At 59.4% G+C, this 12,076-nt stretch overlaps 1 protein-coding gene across 2 annotated transcripts; it reads right to left on the bottom strand.

Annotated features, from left to right (window-relative positions):
- Nucleotides 1–711: 711 nt before the first annotated feature.
- Nucleotides 712–4,552, bottom strand: SYNGR2 (synaptogyrin 2). 2 transcript variants are annotated; one of them, XM_042915912.1, is made up of 4 exons: nt 4,421–4,552; nt 2,377–2,614; nt 1,858–1,997; nt 712–1,770 (listed from the first exon to the last, which is right to left on the bottom strand). In XM_042915912.1, exons 1-4 carry the CDS (start codon nt 4,517–4,519, stop codon nt 1,573–1,575), a joined length of 675 nt encoding a protein of 224 aa, XP_042771846.1. In that variant the 5' UTR covers nt 4,520–4,552; the 3' UTR covers nt 712–1,572. The 2 variants fall into 2 exon arrangements, with proteins under 2 accessions (XP_042771846.1, XP_042771847.1); XM_042915913.1 differs by lacking the exon at nt 1,858–1,997.
- Between the last annotated feature and the right edge of the window lie 7,524 nt (nt 4,553–12,076).

Genomic DNA, 12,076 nt, shown 5'->3' with positions numbered 1-12,076 from the left:
CTTGTAACATGGGCCAACCTTCTGGGGTTGGGTGTACCCACCAGTGGAGATGGGATGGGGGTTCTGGGGTGGCCTCCTCGCCCTGGCTTGCCTCTCCCCTTTGCTCTATTCCGGCTTGCTAGTGACCGGTCCCGAATTACAGTGAGGCATTTGCAGAACTCTATGAGTGTCGACTCGATTTTGAAACTAACAGGCCCACTTTTGACAGTTCTCGCTATCTCTGCTCCAAAAGGGAAGTGAGGTGCTTCAGGGGCCCTGGCCTTTCCTGCTAGAGATGGGCTCACTCCCTCAGGGGGGGCCATCCCGGGACGGGCTCCAGACCCCTGTCTGCTAGAAGTGGAGGCCTCTGGGCCCTGCCGGATCGCTCCGCGCTCTGCTAAGAGGGTTGGGAAGGAAAGGGTTGCCACGCAGGGTCCGCTCCCAGGGGCCCCCACCCCAACTCCAGCAAGGGCACAGCAGGGCCCTGGCAAGGCAGTCCAGAAAGACTGTCTTGTTTACAAGCTGAGCACAGTTGCTATTTTAAGATGCCGTTGGACGGCAGTGTGAGGAATGAGACCCCAGACAAGTGCGTGCGCGCGCTGGGCGTGCTGGAGGGGCACGCTGCCGTGACTTCAAAATGCAGGCTCGTAAAGCACCCCCCTCCCAGGGTGCACCCCAGAGTGGAATCTCTCTCCAACCCCTGGGCTGAGGCCCAACTGATGACCCTGGAGATTATGAACGAGAAAAACATTTATTCCGTCTTCAAATCAGTCTAACAGAACCAAGGGTCTGCATCTTACCCCCAAGGCTATTTAATACATTCAGAACAGCCCAGGGGCTGTGGGTACACCCCACACCTCACAGTGGCAGAGTATTTACATAAAGCTGGGTGTTTTCCGGCAGGCAAAGCCCCTCCCGGTTGCCAAGGGCTGGGAGCGAGGCGGAGGGAATGCCTCCCGGTGCCCCCTGGGGTGGGCATCCAGCGCCACGGCTGGCAGGCAGAAAGGCAGGCAGTCCGGAGGCACTGGCATGGGGCAATGACCCTAGATCCAGGAGCAACCAGATGCTACAGCAGTGAGCACGGGGCTGCTGGCTCCCGGGGCAGGCAGGGGGCTGGGGACACAGCAGCGCCAGGAGGTGGGGAACAAACCTGAGTGAGCAGGAAAGGGGGCCCTGGCCCCACGGCCTCCTCTTTGGCACAGAACCCCGAGTAACTGTGGCCACCGGGGCCCAGGTCCTGGACCTGGGCCCGGCTCCTTTGGGCTGGGGAGAAGCTAAGGCACTTGTCAAAGCAGCGTGTCGGGCACAACACAGCGTGTTGGGGATCATTAAAAGCAATGACAAAACACATCTGGCTAAAAACCCTTTTCTAAAAAATGCCCTTGAGGAGTGGGTGGGCGAAGCCCTTGCTAGAGGGAGCCCGGCAGCCAGGGCGGGGGAAGCAGGGGCTCTCCAGGCCGTGCGCGGCTCCGACGGGCACCCGGCAGGGTGAGGGGGCCACAGCTCCAGGAGGCGAAGCTCACGGGAGGAGTCCAGCATAGAGTGAAGGCCCCCGAGCGCCCTCTCTGCTCCCCTGACCGTTCCGGCCGCAGCTCAGTACACAGGGGGCGGCTGGTAGCCCTCCGTGGTCTCGGCGTTCTGGGTGAAGGGCGGTTGTTGGTAGTTGTCCACAGACGCACCGGGGTAGGAGGCATAGGCGGTGCCGGGGTCTGGAGTGGGGTCCACGTAGTTCTGGATGAAGTCGTCCACGCCGGCCTTGTAGCGCTGGTAGGCCAGGGAGGCCAGCACGCCCTGCAGGGAGCCCCGAGGTTTGGGTTCCTCAGCCTTCCGCCACCCTTCCCCAAAGACACTGCACCCCTGCCCGCCCGGCCCACCTACCCAGGAGAAGATGGAGAAGAAGCTGAAGGTGATGGCTGCCCGGGCCGAGTCGGCCCCCGTTAGCACGTCTTCCGCCTTGGTGGCCACCCACTGGTTGGTGAGGAAGCAGAAACCAACGAACCACAGGAAGGTCCAGAAAGCTGGGAAGGAGGCCGGAAGGGCAAGGTCACTTCCACGGAGGCAGGGGCGGTCTGGGGACCCAGGAGGGGCCCCCTGTGGGGGCGGCGATGGCGAGGCCCTGTGGCAGGGATCTCCCAGAAGCCTCCAGGAGTGTGAAGGGCACTGATGCGGAAGCCAGGGTGGCGACCTGGGTGCCTGGCTCGAAGGTCCTGTGATTGGCACTCAACGCCGGTGGGCTTAAGCAGACTCACAGAAATCCCTGTGTGCAAGCCTGTCTGCTTGGGTAGGGGCTGCCCTCGGTTCCCCCTGGGGTTGCCGAGGCCCTGCCATCCCAGAACCCTCTTAGGAACACTCCTATTCACCTCCCCCAAGTCAACTGGGGGTCCCGCTGGAAGGTACCTGAGAAGAGCAGGTCGCTGATGACCAGGTATTTGCGGTCAGTGGCGTTGCTGATCTGGGGGAAATAGGCATCGACCACTAGGAAGGCGGCCGAGGCCAGGAAGGCTAGCACCCCAATGGCGCTGCCGTAGCCGCACGCGTCCTCGTTGTGGTTGAACACGCAGTATTTCTGTTTGGACTGGTGGGTATTGCTGTAGCCCTCGCCGAAAATGCACGAGAACACGATCAACGCAAAGACCTGAGGGGACAGGTGGGGAAGGGCTGAGCGGTCGCCAGACAAGCCCCACGGCGGGCACACGTGAGAGGGACCCTGGGCTCCCCCACTGCAGCTGTTCCCCTTTGGGACGGCAGGCACCAGGGCCCCTCTGAACTTGGGGACTGAGCTCATAAGCAAGTTGCTTCTGGCTGGTGCACAGTCCCCACTTCTCCGTGCTCCCGGGCCACCTGCAGGTGCCAGCACAGTCGCCATCACCGGGGGCACGGCGGGAGACTCTTGGACCAGGGGCTGGTGGGGAACGGACGGGGATCTCCTGGGAGGGAGATCCCCACCCCGGCTGCCTGCCGGGAAGGGCCATCGTGGTTCCGTAGGAGATGGGCCACAAAGTCACAGAAACCCAGGCCTGGAGTCACCCCCAGATCACCTTCTGCTTGAATCACCTCTGCAGAGCCCAACCTCTGCCCCAAAACCTGGGTGATGAAAGACACCCCCCCCCCCCACCTCTCAGGAAAGCTGCACCAGTGTGCCCTGAGCTGGAACCCGTGCCCCCAGACTCCCACTTCTTGGAGCCCCCTCCCACTCTTTCCTGCTCCAGGCTGCTCCCCCCACCCCCCACCCCAGTTTGGCCAGCTTTCTTCCTACAAGGACTCCTGGCCCCTTTGACATCCTGACCCTCCCCTCTGAGGGCCCCCAGGCTAGTCTGACTGGCAGGCCTGTGGATACAGTTCTGCACTCAGAACCCTGGAGGTCCTGGGCCGGGGTAGAAGGGGGTTCACCAGCCAGAACTCTGGGAGGGGCTCTAGGCCCTCGGCAACAGCCTCATGTGGCCTCCTCGCCCCCCCAGACGTCAAGGCCACCACCCATCCCCACCCCATGTCAGCAGATGCGGGACGGTCTGGACACCTGGCTCCCACTAGGACAGGCACAGGCCTCTCCCTTGCCCTGCCGGGACAAGGCCCTCTGAATAGACTCTGGAGCTGGCAGTCACAAGCCCCACCCCCAGCTGGGGATGAAGCCGGAACTCCCCGATGCTGGGAGCAGTGTGCCAGCCCTGACTCCTGGCACAGCTGTCCCGACACACGGGGCATCTGCTCCTTGGATCAGACCCCACGGTCAGGCAGGGAGGGGGCATGGGTGCCACCAGGGCACCTCGGAAGGCTCCAGTTCCAGGCAGGCATGGTGAGGGCACTTAGTCCTAGTCCTCTGCCTGCCCACACTAACACCTTGTCCAGCTCCAGGCGCTGGTTGTCCAAAATCCTGTGCCCCGCCCCCCCCCAACCCCCGTACCCCCAGTAATCTGGTGCTGGAGGGATCCCCTACCCTCCTGGGAAGGGTACATCCTGGGGTCACCTGATCTTGGGTGGGGAGGCAGACACGTGACTTGCTCCCCGAGTGGAGGGGAGACCCCATTACCCAACGTGGCTTGGGAAAGCCCCTTCCGCATGAATTCCCCCAGCAGAGAGTCCCAGCACGGCGGCCACCTGTCCTGGAGCTGCCCCAAGCTCCTCCCACCGCCAGCAGGGCGACAGGCCTGCTCCCCCGCGGCGCCTCCGGGCCACCCCGCGCCCGGGCCCGGCCGGTGGGGGGCAGTGGGGACCAGGGGAAGCCGGGGAAAGCTGCGGCGCGCGAGTGGCGGCCGGCGGGGCCCGGAGGATGGAGGGCGGCGGGGCCCGGGCCCCCTCGCCGGCCCCACGCGCGCCACCCGCACCCTTCCCCCGGGCCTCGGCCGCCGCCACCTGTCGCGCTCGCAGGCTCGCGGCACCCCCTCCCCCGCCCGGTCCCCGGCGGCGGAGTCCGGTACCCCCGCCCGGCTCCCCACCCGCTCACCAGGCACACGGCGCGCGCCACCACCTGCGGCTGCGTCAGGAAGCGCCACAGGTCGAAGGAGCCGCCTGCCTTGGCCGCGCCGTAGGCCCCGCTCTCCATGTCGCCTCCGCCGCCGCCGCCGCCGTAGCCGCCGCCGCCAGCCTAGGACCCTGCCACCACCCCGCCCCGCCCCGGCTCGGCCCCGCCCCCAGGGGCGTGGCCAGCGCGGCCCCAGGGACCGAGGGCAAAATACGGTCCGCAGCCAGCGGCGAGCAGAGAGGCCCGGACGCTCCGACGGCTGGGCCTGCCTACGTTCTGGCGGCCGACAAACGTCTAGCCCATGTCGTGGCGGGGGCCGCGTCCCCCTGCCCCCAGCAAGGGGCCAGAGAGTCCCCAGGAAGAGAGGGACGCCAGGAGGGCCCGCCCCTCTGCCCCACCCACACTTTGCCCCCTGCCCTCCCGCCTTCTCCAGGAAGCCCACCAGATAGATGCCTGTCTGGGCCTCACCCGCCCAGGACCCAGGCTCAGAAGCACCCCCTCTTTTCTCCCCATTCCATCCCAAACCCCAGCCCACAGCCTGGACGCCCTCCTCGACTGGCCTGTCGCTCTTTGCTCCCGTCTGGAGCTAAGCCTGGGGGTGGTGCCGAGGACCCTCTCCGCAAATTTTCCGGGGCTGAGCCAGGCCCCAGGGGTGTGTGACTTCAGACTTCCATGCCCAAGATGGTAGGCAGACAGAAACAAAGTTTCCAGGGTGACAGGCAGAGGGCAGAGTTTAACCCAGCCCTCCCCCACCCCAACATCTTTAGAGCATCTGAACAGAGAAGGCTGATGGGGTGGGGTGGGGTGGGGGTGCGCTCCCTAGGGGCCACGGACTGACCGGAAGGGAAAAATTCCAGACAGTTTTTGCTAGTTGCGGGTAAGGATTAATGAGTGGGTGCTGGTGGGGGGGGGAGGGCAGTGCTCAGAATCCTCCCAGGTGAGCCGCACAGACAGGCGACTAGGCCACCAGGAGATGGGGTGCCACACCAGGGAAGAGGGGAGCAGGGGTGGGGGAGGAGGAGGGGACGCTGAGTGGGTTGTTGCAGCTGGGCCTTTTCACAGTCTACCCCACCCTCTCCCCAGACCTGCAGGGACGGTGAGGACAGGGGCCACACGGAGGTCCCCCCACTTCCTGTGGACCTCCCCTGCCATCACAGGCCCTTCTATTTCATTCCATCCCCGTCCTGAAATTGTCACACTAACACCATGTGTGTTCGTGGAGGAACACCAGCCTTCAAGAATCAGGGCCGGCAGGGATTTCCTTCATTCAAATGGCGAGTCCTTCTGTAGGGGACAGACAGCCGGGGCCCTCCTGAGGGGACTCTACCGAGCCGGCATCGTCTGGCCACAGCCTTGATGATAAAGGAGTTAAGATTCCAGGTTAGGCAAGCACACCTTTCAGCCACCCCTCCCAAGGCCTCCAGGAATTTTATGGCGCCAAGCGCATCAGTGCCCTGGGCAGGAGAAGTGGTATAAGGCTTAGTCATGCCACTAAATGAAGGGGGGCACTGAATCACCAAGAGGGCAAGCGTCGGCTCCTGGTCACGTGGTGAGGGAGAGCCCGGTCTCCGTATCCCATTTATATATTAAAAAAAATTTTTTTAACGTTTATTTATTATTGAGAGACAGAGAGACACAGAGCATGAGCAGGGGAGGGGCAGAGAGAATCCCAAGCAGGCTCCAGGCTCCAAGCTGTCAGCACAGAGCCCGACACGGGGCTTGAACTCATGGACTGCGAGATCATGACCTGAGCCGAAGTCGGTCGCTCAACCGACTGAGTCACCCAGGTGCCCCTCTGTATCCCCTTTATAAAAGGGAAAACCGAGGCTCAGAGAGGTGACGCGGCTCTCCCAGGAGTCTGGCCTCTGGAAAGGACAGAGATGGGAGGAAGGGACACAGACGTGAGACGAGGAGAGTGCCAAGGATAGACTCCCGGACAGCGGCCACTGAAAAGCTTGGCCAGGGAGGGAGGAAGACAACCAGGAGATGGCCGTGTCTAGAGACCAAGGCAGGTGAGAAGTTCACGGGGCAGAGGTTGTTGCTGCCAAAGGCCAGACAGGTGCAACACGCAGAGGCCTGTGGGGCTTGGGGACAGACACCACAAAGGCCCGGTCGCTTTACAAGTCAGTGAACTGAGAACCTTAGACAGGGGACCCCAGGAGGTCCAGCCCCTGCCTCTTGTCACCAGCTGGGAAGCACCGACCTATGTGGTTCCCACGGAGAACAGAAGCCCCTGATCCAGCCTGGTCCCCAGGAGGCTTCACCACCGCTCCTCGTGTCCCTCCCCAGACGCATCAGGAATACAGGCAAATGCCCCACCCGGAGGCCAACTGACTCCATCACAGGGGAGTGTGGTCAGGGTCAGATAAAGCCACGGAAGTGCAAGCCCTCAGCAGACACGTGGCACACAGTAGGCCCTTCATAAACTCTTGCAGGTGATGCATGAGCCACATGGCCCTTCGTTTGCCCTGGAGGCAGCCCTGTCCTCCAAACCCGCTACCCGGCCTCCTTCTCGCTGTCCCCCACATCCTGCACCCATTTCCTACGCGATCCGCGAGCTTGGCCCAGCAACCCAGAGGCAACAGCGGCAATGGAGGAGGCTACCAACCAGCCAGCACAGAGGTAGGTACCAGGGGCAGCTGCCCCGGGAGGGAGGCGGGGGTGGCCGAGCTGGCCTCCCTTAGGCAGGGCCAGGGCGGGGCTCTCCTACCTCCCGCTGACCCACCCAGAAGTGCCAACCGCCCCTCTGGAAGCCAAGGGGGCCTCTCACCTGGGGACACCAGCTTGAACGGGCTGGGGTGGCCACTGAAGTCGTTTTCAGCCTGGCTCCAATGCCAGGCTGACATCGGGGTAAGTGGGAAGAAGTTGGCAGACTGCCCGTAGTTTGGTCCCCGCTGCACGTGGACCTGTGGGTCCTTCCCGACAAGGCTAGAGGCGATGGGTGGGCTGCCTGAGGGCACCTGGCAGGAAACCTCCACCCTGGGGCCTGTGTCTCCATCCAACAAGGTGGAGTTAGCCTGTAGCTGAGACATGGGCTCCGATAGGGTGGAAGAGGTTAGCAAGGCATGTCTGCGTGACTTTAACACCCTCTCCCCAGCAAATTCCCTCGTTTCAAAGTGCCTACTGGGCTTGGAGGCCTGTCATTGCTGCCTCCTCCAGGCAGCCTTCTGGATTACTCCATCTGTCTTTTTTTTAATTAATTAATTATTTATTTATTTATATTTTTGAGACAGAGAGAGACAGAGTGTGTGCAGGGGAGGGGCGGAGAGAGAGGGAGACACAAAATCCGAAGCAGGCTCCAGGCTCCGAGCTGTCACCACAGAGCCCGACATGGGGCTCGAACTCACAGACTGTGAGATCACGACCTGAGCTGAAGTCGGACGCTTAACCGACTGAGCCACCCAGGCGCCCCTCCTTCTGTCTTATGTCTGGGTTTCAACCCTACTTGTAGTGTGTACCACACAATTTCACATTTGGTTTTGTTTTTATGGTACATTCTGGGTTGCCAGACTTACCAAATAAAAATACAGGATGCCCAGTGAAATTTGAGTTTCAGGTAAATAATGAATAATTTTTCGGTATGAATATGTCCTGTGCAAAATCTATCTGGCAGCCTCTATTTATATTTTTTCAGTATTGACCCTTTTACTGGAATACATGTTCCTTCAGAACAAGAACTGTCACTTAGAAGAATCTGGATTCTAGGGGCTCCTCGGTGGCTTAGTCGGTTGGGCGTCTGACTTCGGCTCAGGTCATGATCTCACGGTTTGTGAGTTCGAGCCCCGCGTCAGGGTCTGTGCTGACAGCTCGGAGCCTGGAGCCTGCTTCGGATTCTGTGTCTCCCTCTCTCTGTGCCCCTCCTCTGCTCGCACTCTCTCTCTCTCTCTCTCAAAAATAAAATAAAAATTAAAAAAATAAAAACATAAAAAAAAAAAAAAGGGAGTGACGTTCCGATCCATGCTACGGCACAGACGAACCTTAAAAACATTATGCCCGGAGAAAGAAGTCAGACACAAAAGGCAACATCTGTTCTATTCCGCTCGTGGGAAATGTCCAGAATAGGAAAATCCTGAGACAGAAAGCAGACTGGTAGTGGGCAGGGGCCGGCGGAGGGGGAAATGGGAAGTGACGGCTAGTTGTGTAGGGGCTTTCCTTTCGGGGTGATGGAAATGTTCTGGAACTAGATAGAGGTGTGGTTGCACAACATTGTGAATGCATCAGATGCTGTGAATCGTCACTTTAAAATGGTTAATTTTGTGCTAAGTGAAATTCACCTCACCTCAATTTAGAAAGGAGAAAGTAGGGGAGGGGAGGGGGGAGGGAAAAGATAGAGGGAATGAGGAAGAGAGAAAAAGAAGAAGAAAGGAGGAAGGAAGGAAGGAAGGAAGGAAGGAAGGAAGGAAGGAAGGAAGGAAACCCTACTGGATAAAAGTCTACCTCTGGGACTTAGACTCTTTTTGTCCAGAATATTTTACTACAAAGACAAAATGAAATTAGGATGTGAGTAGGAAGCACGGAGAGGTTTGAACAGAGGTCGGGAGAGCGGACGCTGGATTCAACTTCTAGATTCAACAAGTCTGTCGACTGGAACTCGCAGGACAGGCGTTGGTGTGCCTCGTGGTGACACCACCCATCTCGGGTTGGTTGGCCGAACCACCCGCTACAGGAGACGGCAGCTCCTAATGCGCATGTCCAGCCGGGAGCGCATGCGCGGTCCAGGCATCTCCTAATGCGATAAAGTGCGCGCCTCGAGGGCGCGCCGAGCTGGGGATTTCCTCACCGAGATAGAGACAAGTTAGGTGCCAAGTCGACCAGCCACCCGATCAGCTGGCCCCGAGCTCGGACCTGATGCTGGACGGGGGAGGGGGTGAGGGGGAGCTGAGACCGGGAAGGCCTGTCTGCCCCCTGGTATCAGAGGCCTCCTCTGCCAGACCCACCAGGGTGCCTGGGATGCCCGGCCCCTGCTCCCAGAGGGGTCAATGTCTGGTTTAAAGGGACCGTCGGAAGGCGAGGGTAGAGGGTATGACCCAGATCCACAGGGACCAGCTGAGCCAGAGAGAAAGATGCCACTTGGGAAAGCAGGATTCCGGAAGGAGACGGGACGCTCCCAGCCCCTGGAAAACCCAGGACCAGACCCATTGCCCGGCCACGCCCCGAAGGCGCTCGTCCATCAAGACACGGAACTTGGAAGTAACTTCTTTGTTTGGCAGGCGGATCCTGGAGTCGACCTGATGCAGAAGACATTTCTAAGAGCTTCCTACTGGCCCTCTCGCTGCCAATAGTGAATTCTCCAAGGCAGAGAGGCCAGGAGGAAACAGAGCTGCTTTCGGAATGGGGGTTCGCGGGGAGGGCCGGATTGTTCATGTTAATGGTGCCTGTTGAAGAATAGTGGGGGGGGGGGGGCGGGAAGGGCGCCTGGGGAGCTCAGTCGGTTGAGTGTATGACTTCGGCTCAGGTCATGACCTCACGGCTCGTGAGTTCGAGCCCCCCGTTGGGCTCTGTGCTGACAGCTCAGAGCCTGGAGCCTGCTTGGGATTCTGGGTCTCCCTCTCTCTCTGCCCCTCCCCCGCTCATGCTCTGTCTGTCTGTCTCTCAAAAATAAGCATGTAAAAAGGAGGAAGAAGCAAACTGGAAGACATATGACTCTCTCTCTCTCAAAATAAATAATAAACATTAAAAAAATAGTGTGCGGGGGCAGTGCTTGGGGGCGTAGAGAAAAGAGTTTACCAAATCGAAATATATACCTTGTGCACTACCCTTGCCCTGCTGGGCACACTGGCTCTGAAAATCACACCGCCATCAGAAAACTGCTCACGGAGCAGAGAACTGGAACCAACCAGAATGTGCTTCCTCCAGAGCCATTTCCCAGGAGTCCCGAAGTTTCTGACCCCTAAGCATAGTTCTTTCTAGATCAGAGGTTCTCCACCAGAGGTGGCCTTGCTTCCAGGGGACCTTTGTGTCTGGAGACATTTTTTTTTTTTTTTTTTTTTTTTTTTTGCTCCCTTCAACGGAAGGAGGACCTATAAAAGTTCAAAGGAAAAGCTGGCCGCCTTTGTTTCCATTTCGATGGCCATTAATAGAAGCTTGATTTACATAAGTTCACAGACCAGAGTCCCGTGAGCTCTGTAAGGGGGTGGGGGTGGGGTGCAGGGGGGGGGGGGGTCACTTTTCAGGACGGGCGTGGTCTTCGTCTTTTGATTGTTTAGTTGATGCATTTAACCCACGGGTAGTGAGTGCTCCGGCACGCACTTAAAAATTCATCACCGCGTCAGAGCCCTGGAATGATGCGGTGGAGTGGAGACAAGCCCACGCTCAGACCCGAAGCGGAGCCAGGCTGCGCTGGGCTGAGTGGGTGGCCGCGCAGAGCCTCCTTCTGTTGCTAAGGGAAGAAGGAAGCCCCTTGGGGCCTAAGCGGGGAGAGCGGAGCTGCCGCCGCCCCCGTGGCTAGGCCGCTCTCCAGACTTGTGTGTGTGTGTGTGTGTGTGTGTGTGTGTGTGTGTGTGTGTGTGATAACCGGAGGCTTGGAGATTTGAGTCCCAAACCCAAAGATCCAATTTCTTAGACCTAAGGTGGGGCCCAGGGATCTGATGCCGAACAGCCAGCCCACCTTTGATGGTTGAATTGTGTCTTCCCAAAAGACACCTTCCAGCCCTGCCCTGCCCCCACCCCCGGGGGTAATTGGCTGCAGCCGCAAGGAATTAATACAGCACCCCCTCCAATGTGGCTCTTATGAAGTGGTCTAGAACGTCACTCAAAAATTCCAAACAGGTTTTAGGAATGAATGGGGGACAATCCGAGGTTCCTTTGCTCTCGCTCGGGGAGGGAGTACGATCTAGCTCGGATCCTCCCCCCACCTGCTGAAGGAGAACATTGTCATGTGTTCGTGGCGGCCCCACAGGGACCCCCAGACCCCCAGCTCCGCCTACCCTAGCTGTTGTCCCGGGTGCTGGGGGTCCCCCACAGCCTCCCCAGCACTGACCTGGGAGGACAGGGGTGGGCTTCCCCTCGACACTTCTGGACTAGTCTCCCTCCTTCCTCCCTAAACACCATCCTGAAACCTCGTATCTTCAGACGTATTCTGCCCTGCTCCCCTGGGCTACCATTACCTAGAAACGCCCATCACTCCCTGAAGATTCTTGCCCCCCGGTTCCCACGGTACTTGCCCTAATTCTTGTGGATTTCATTTTTTTTTTTTTTCAGTATATGAAGTTTATGGTCAAACTGGTTTCCATACAACACCCAGTGCTCATCCCAAAAGGTGCCCTCCTCCATGCCCATCACCCACCCTCCCCTCCCTCCCACCTCCCTCTTGGGGATTTCAAAACACACAGAGATAATCTTTCCAGTATCTTGGTTCTTCGGTTCCTTCACGTCCAATCTCTCGTGTCCAGCTTCTTGCTCCCACTGAGGCGTTTGGCTGCACAATATCCTATGTCAAGACTGCGCTTCACTTAGCCAGTCCTCTGAGTCGCTTGGGCCAAAAACCTCGGGATCATCTCCCGTGGCTCTTTCCCACCGCATCACCTTGGATCCTCAGCACGTGCCACTGGCCTGACCTCCAGAATGTCTTGATCACTTCTCCCCCCCCCCCCCCCCCCCCCGGGGCTCTGGCTATCACCAAATCTCTCCTCTGGATCC

The sequence above is a fragment of the Panthera leo genome, chromosome E1, assembly GCF_018350215.1.
Source record: "Panthera leo isolate Ple1 chromosome E1, P.leo_Ple1_pat1.1, whole genome shotgun sequence".
Lineage (NCBI taxonomy): Eukaryota > Metazoa > Chordata > Mammalia > Carnivora > Felidae > Panthera > Panthera leo.
Note: the sequence above shows the minus strand (reverse complement) of the source record. Positions and strands in the feature narration are given on the sequence as shown.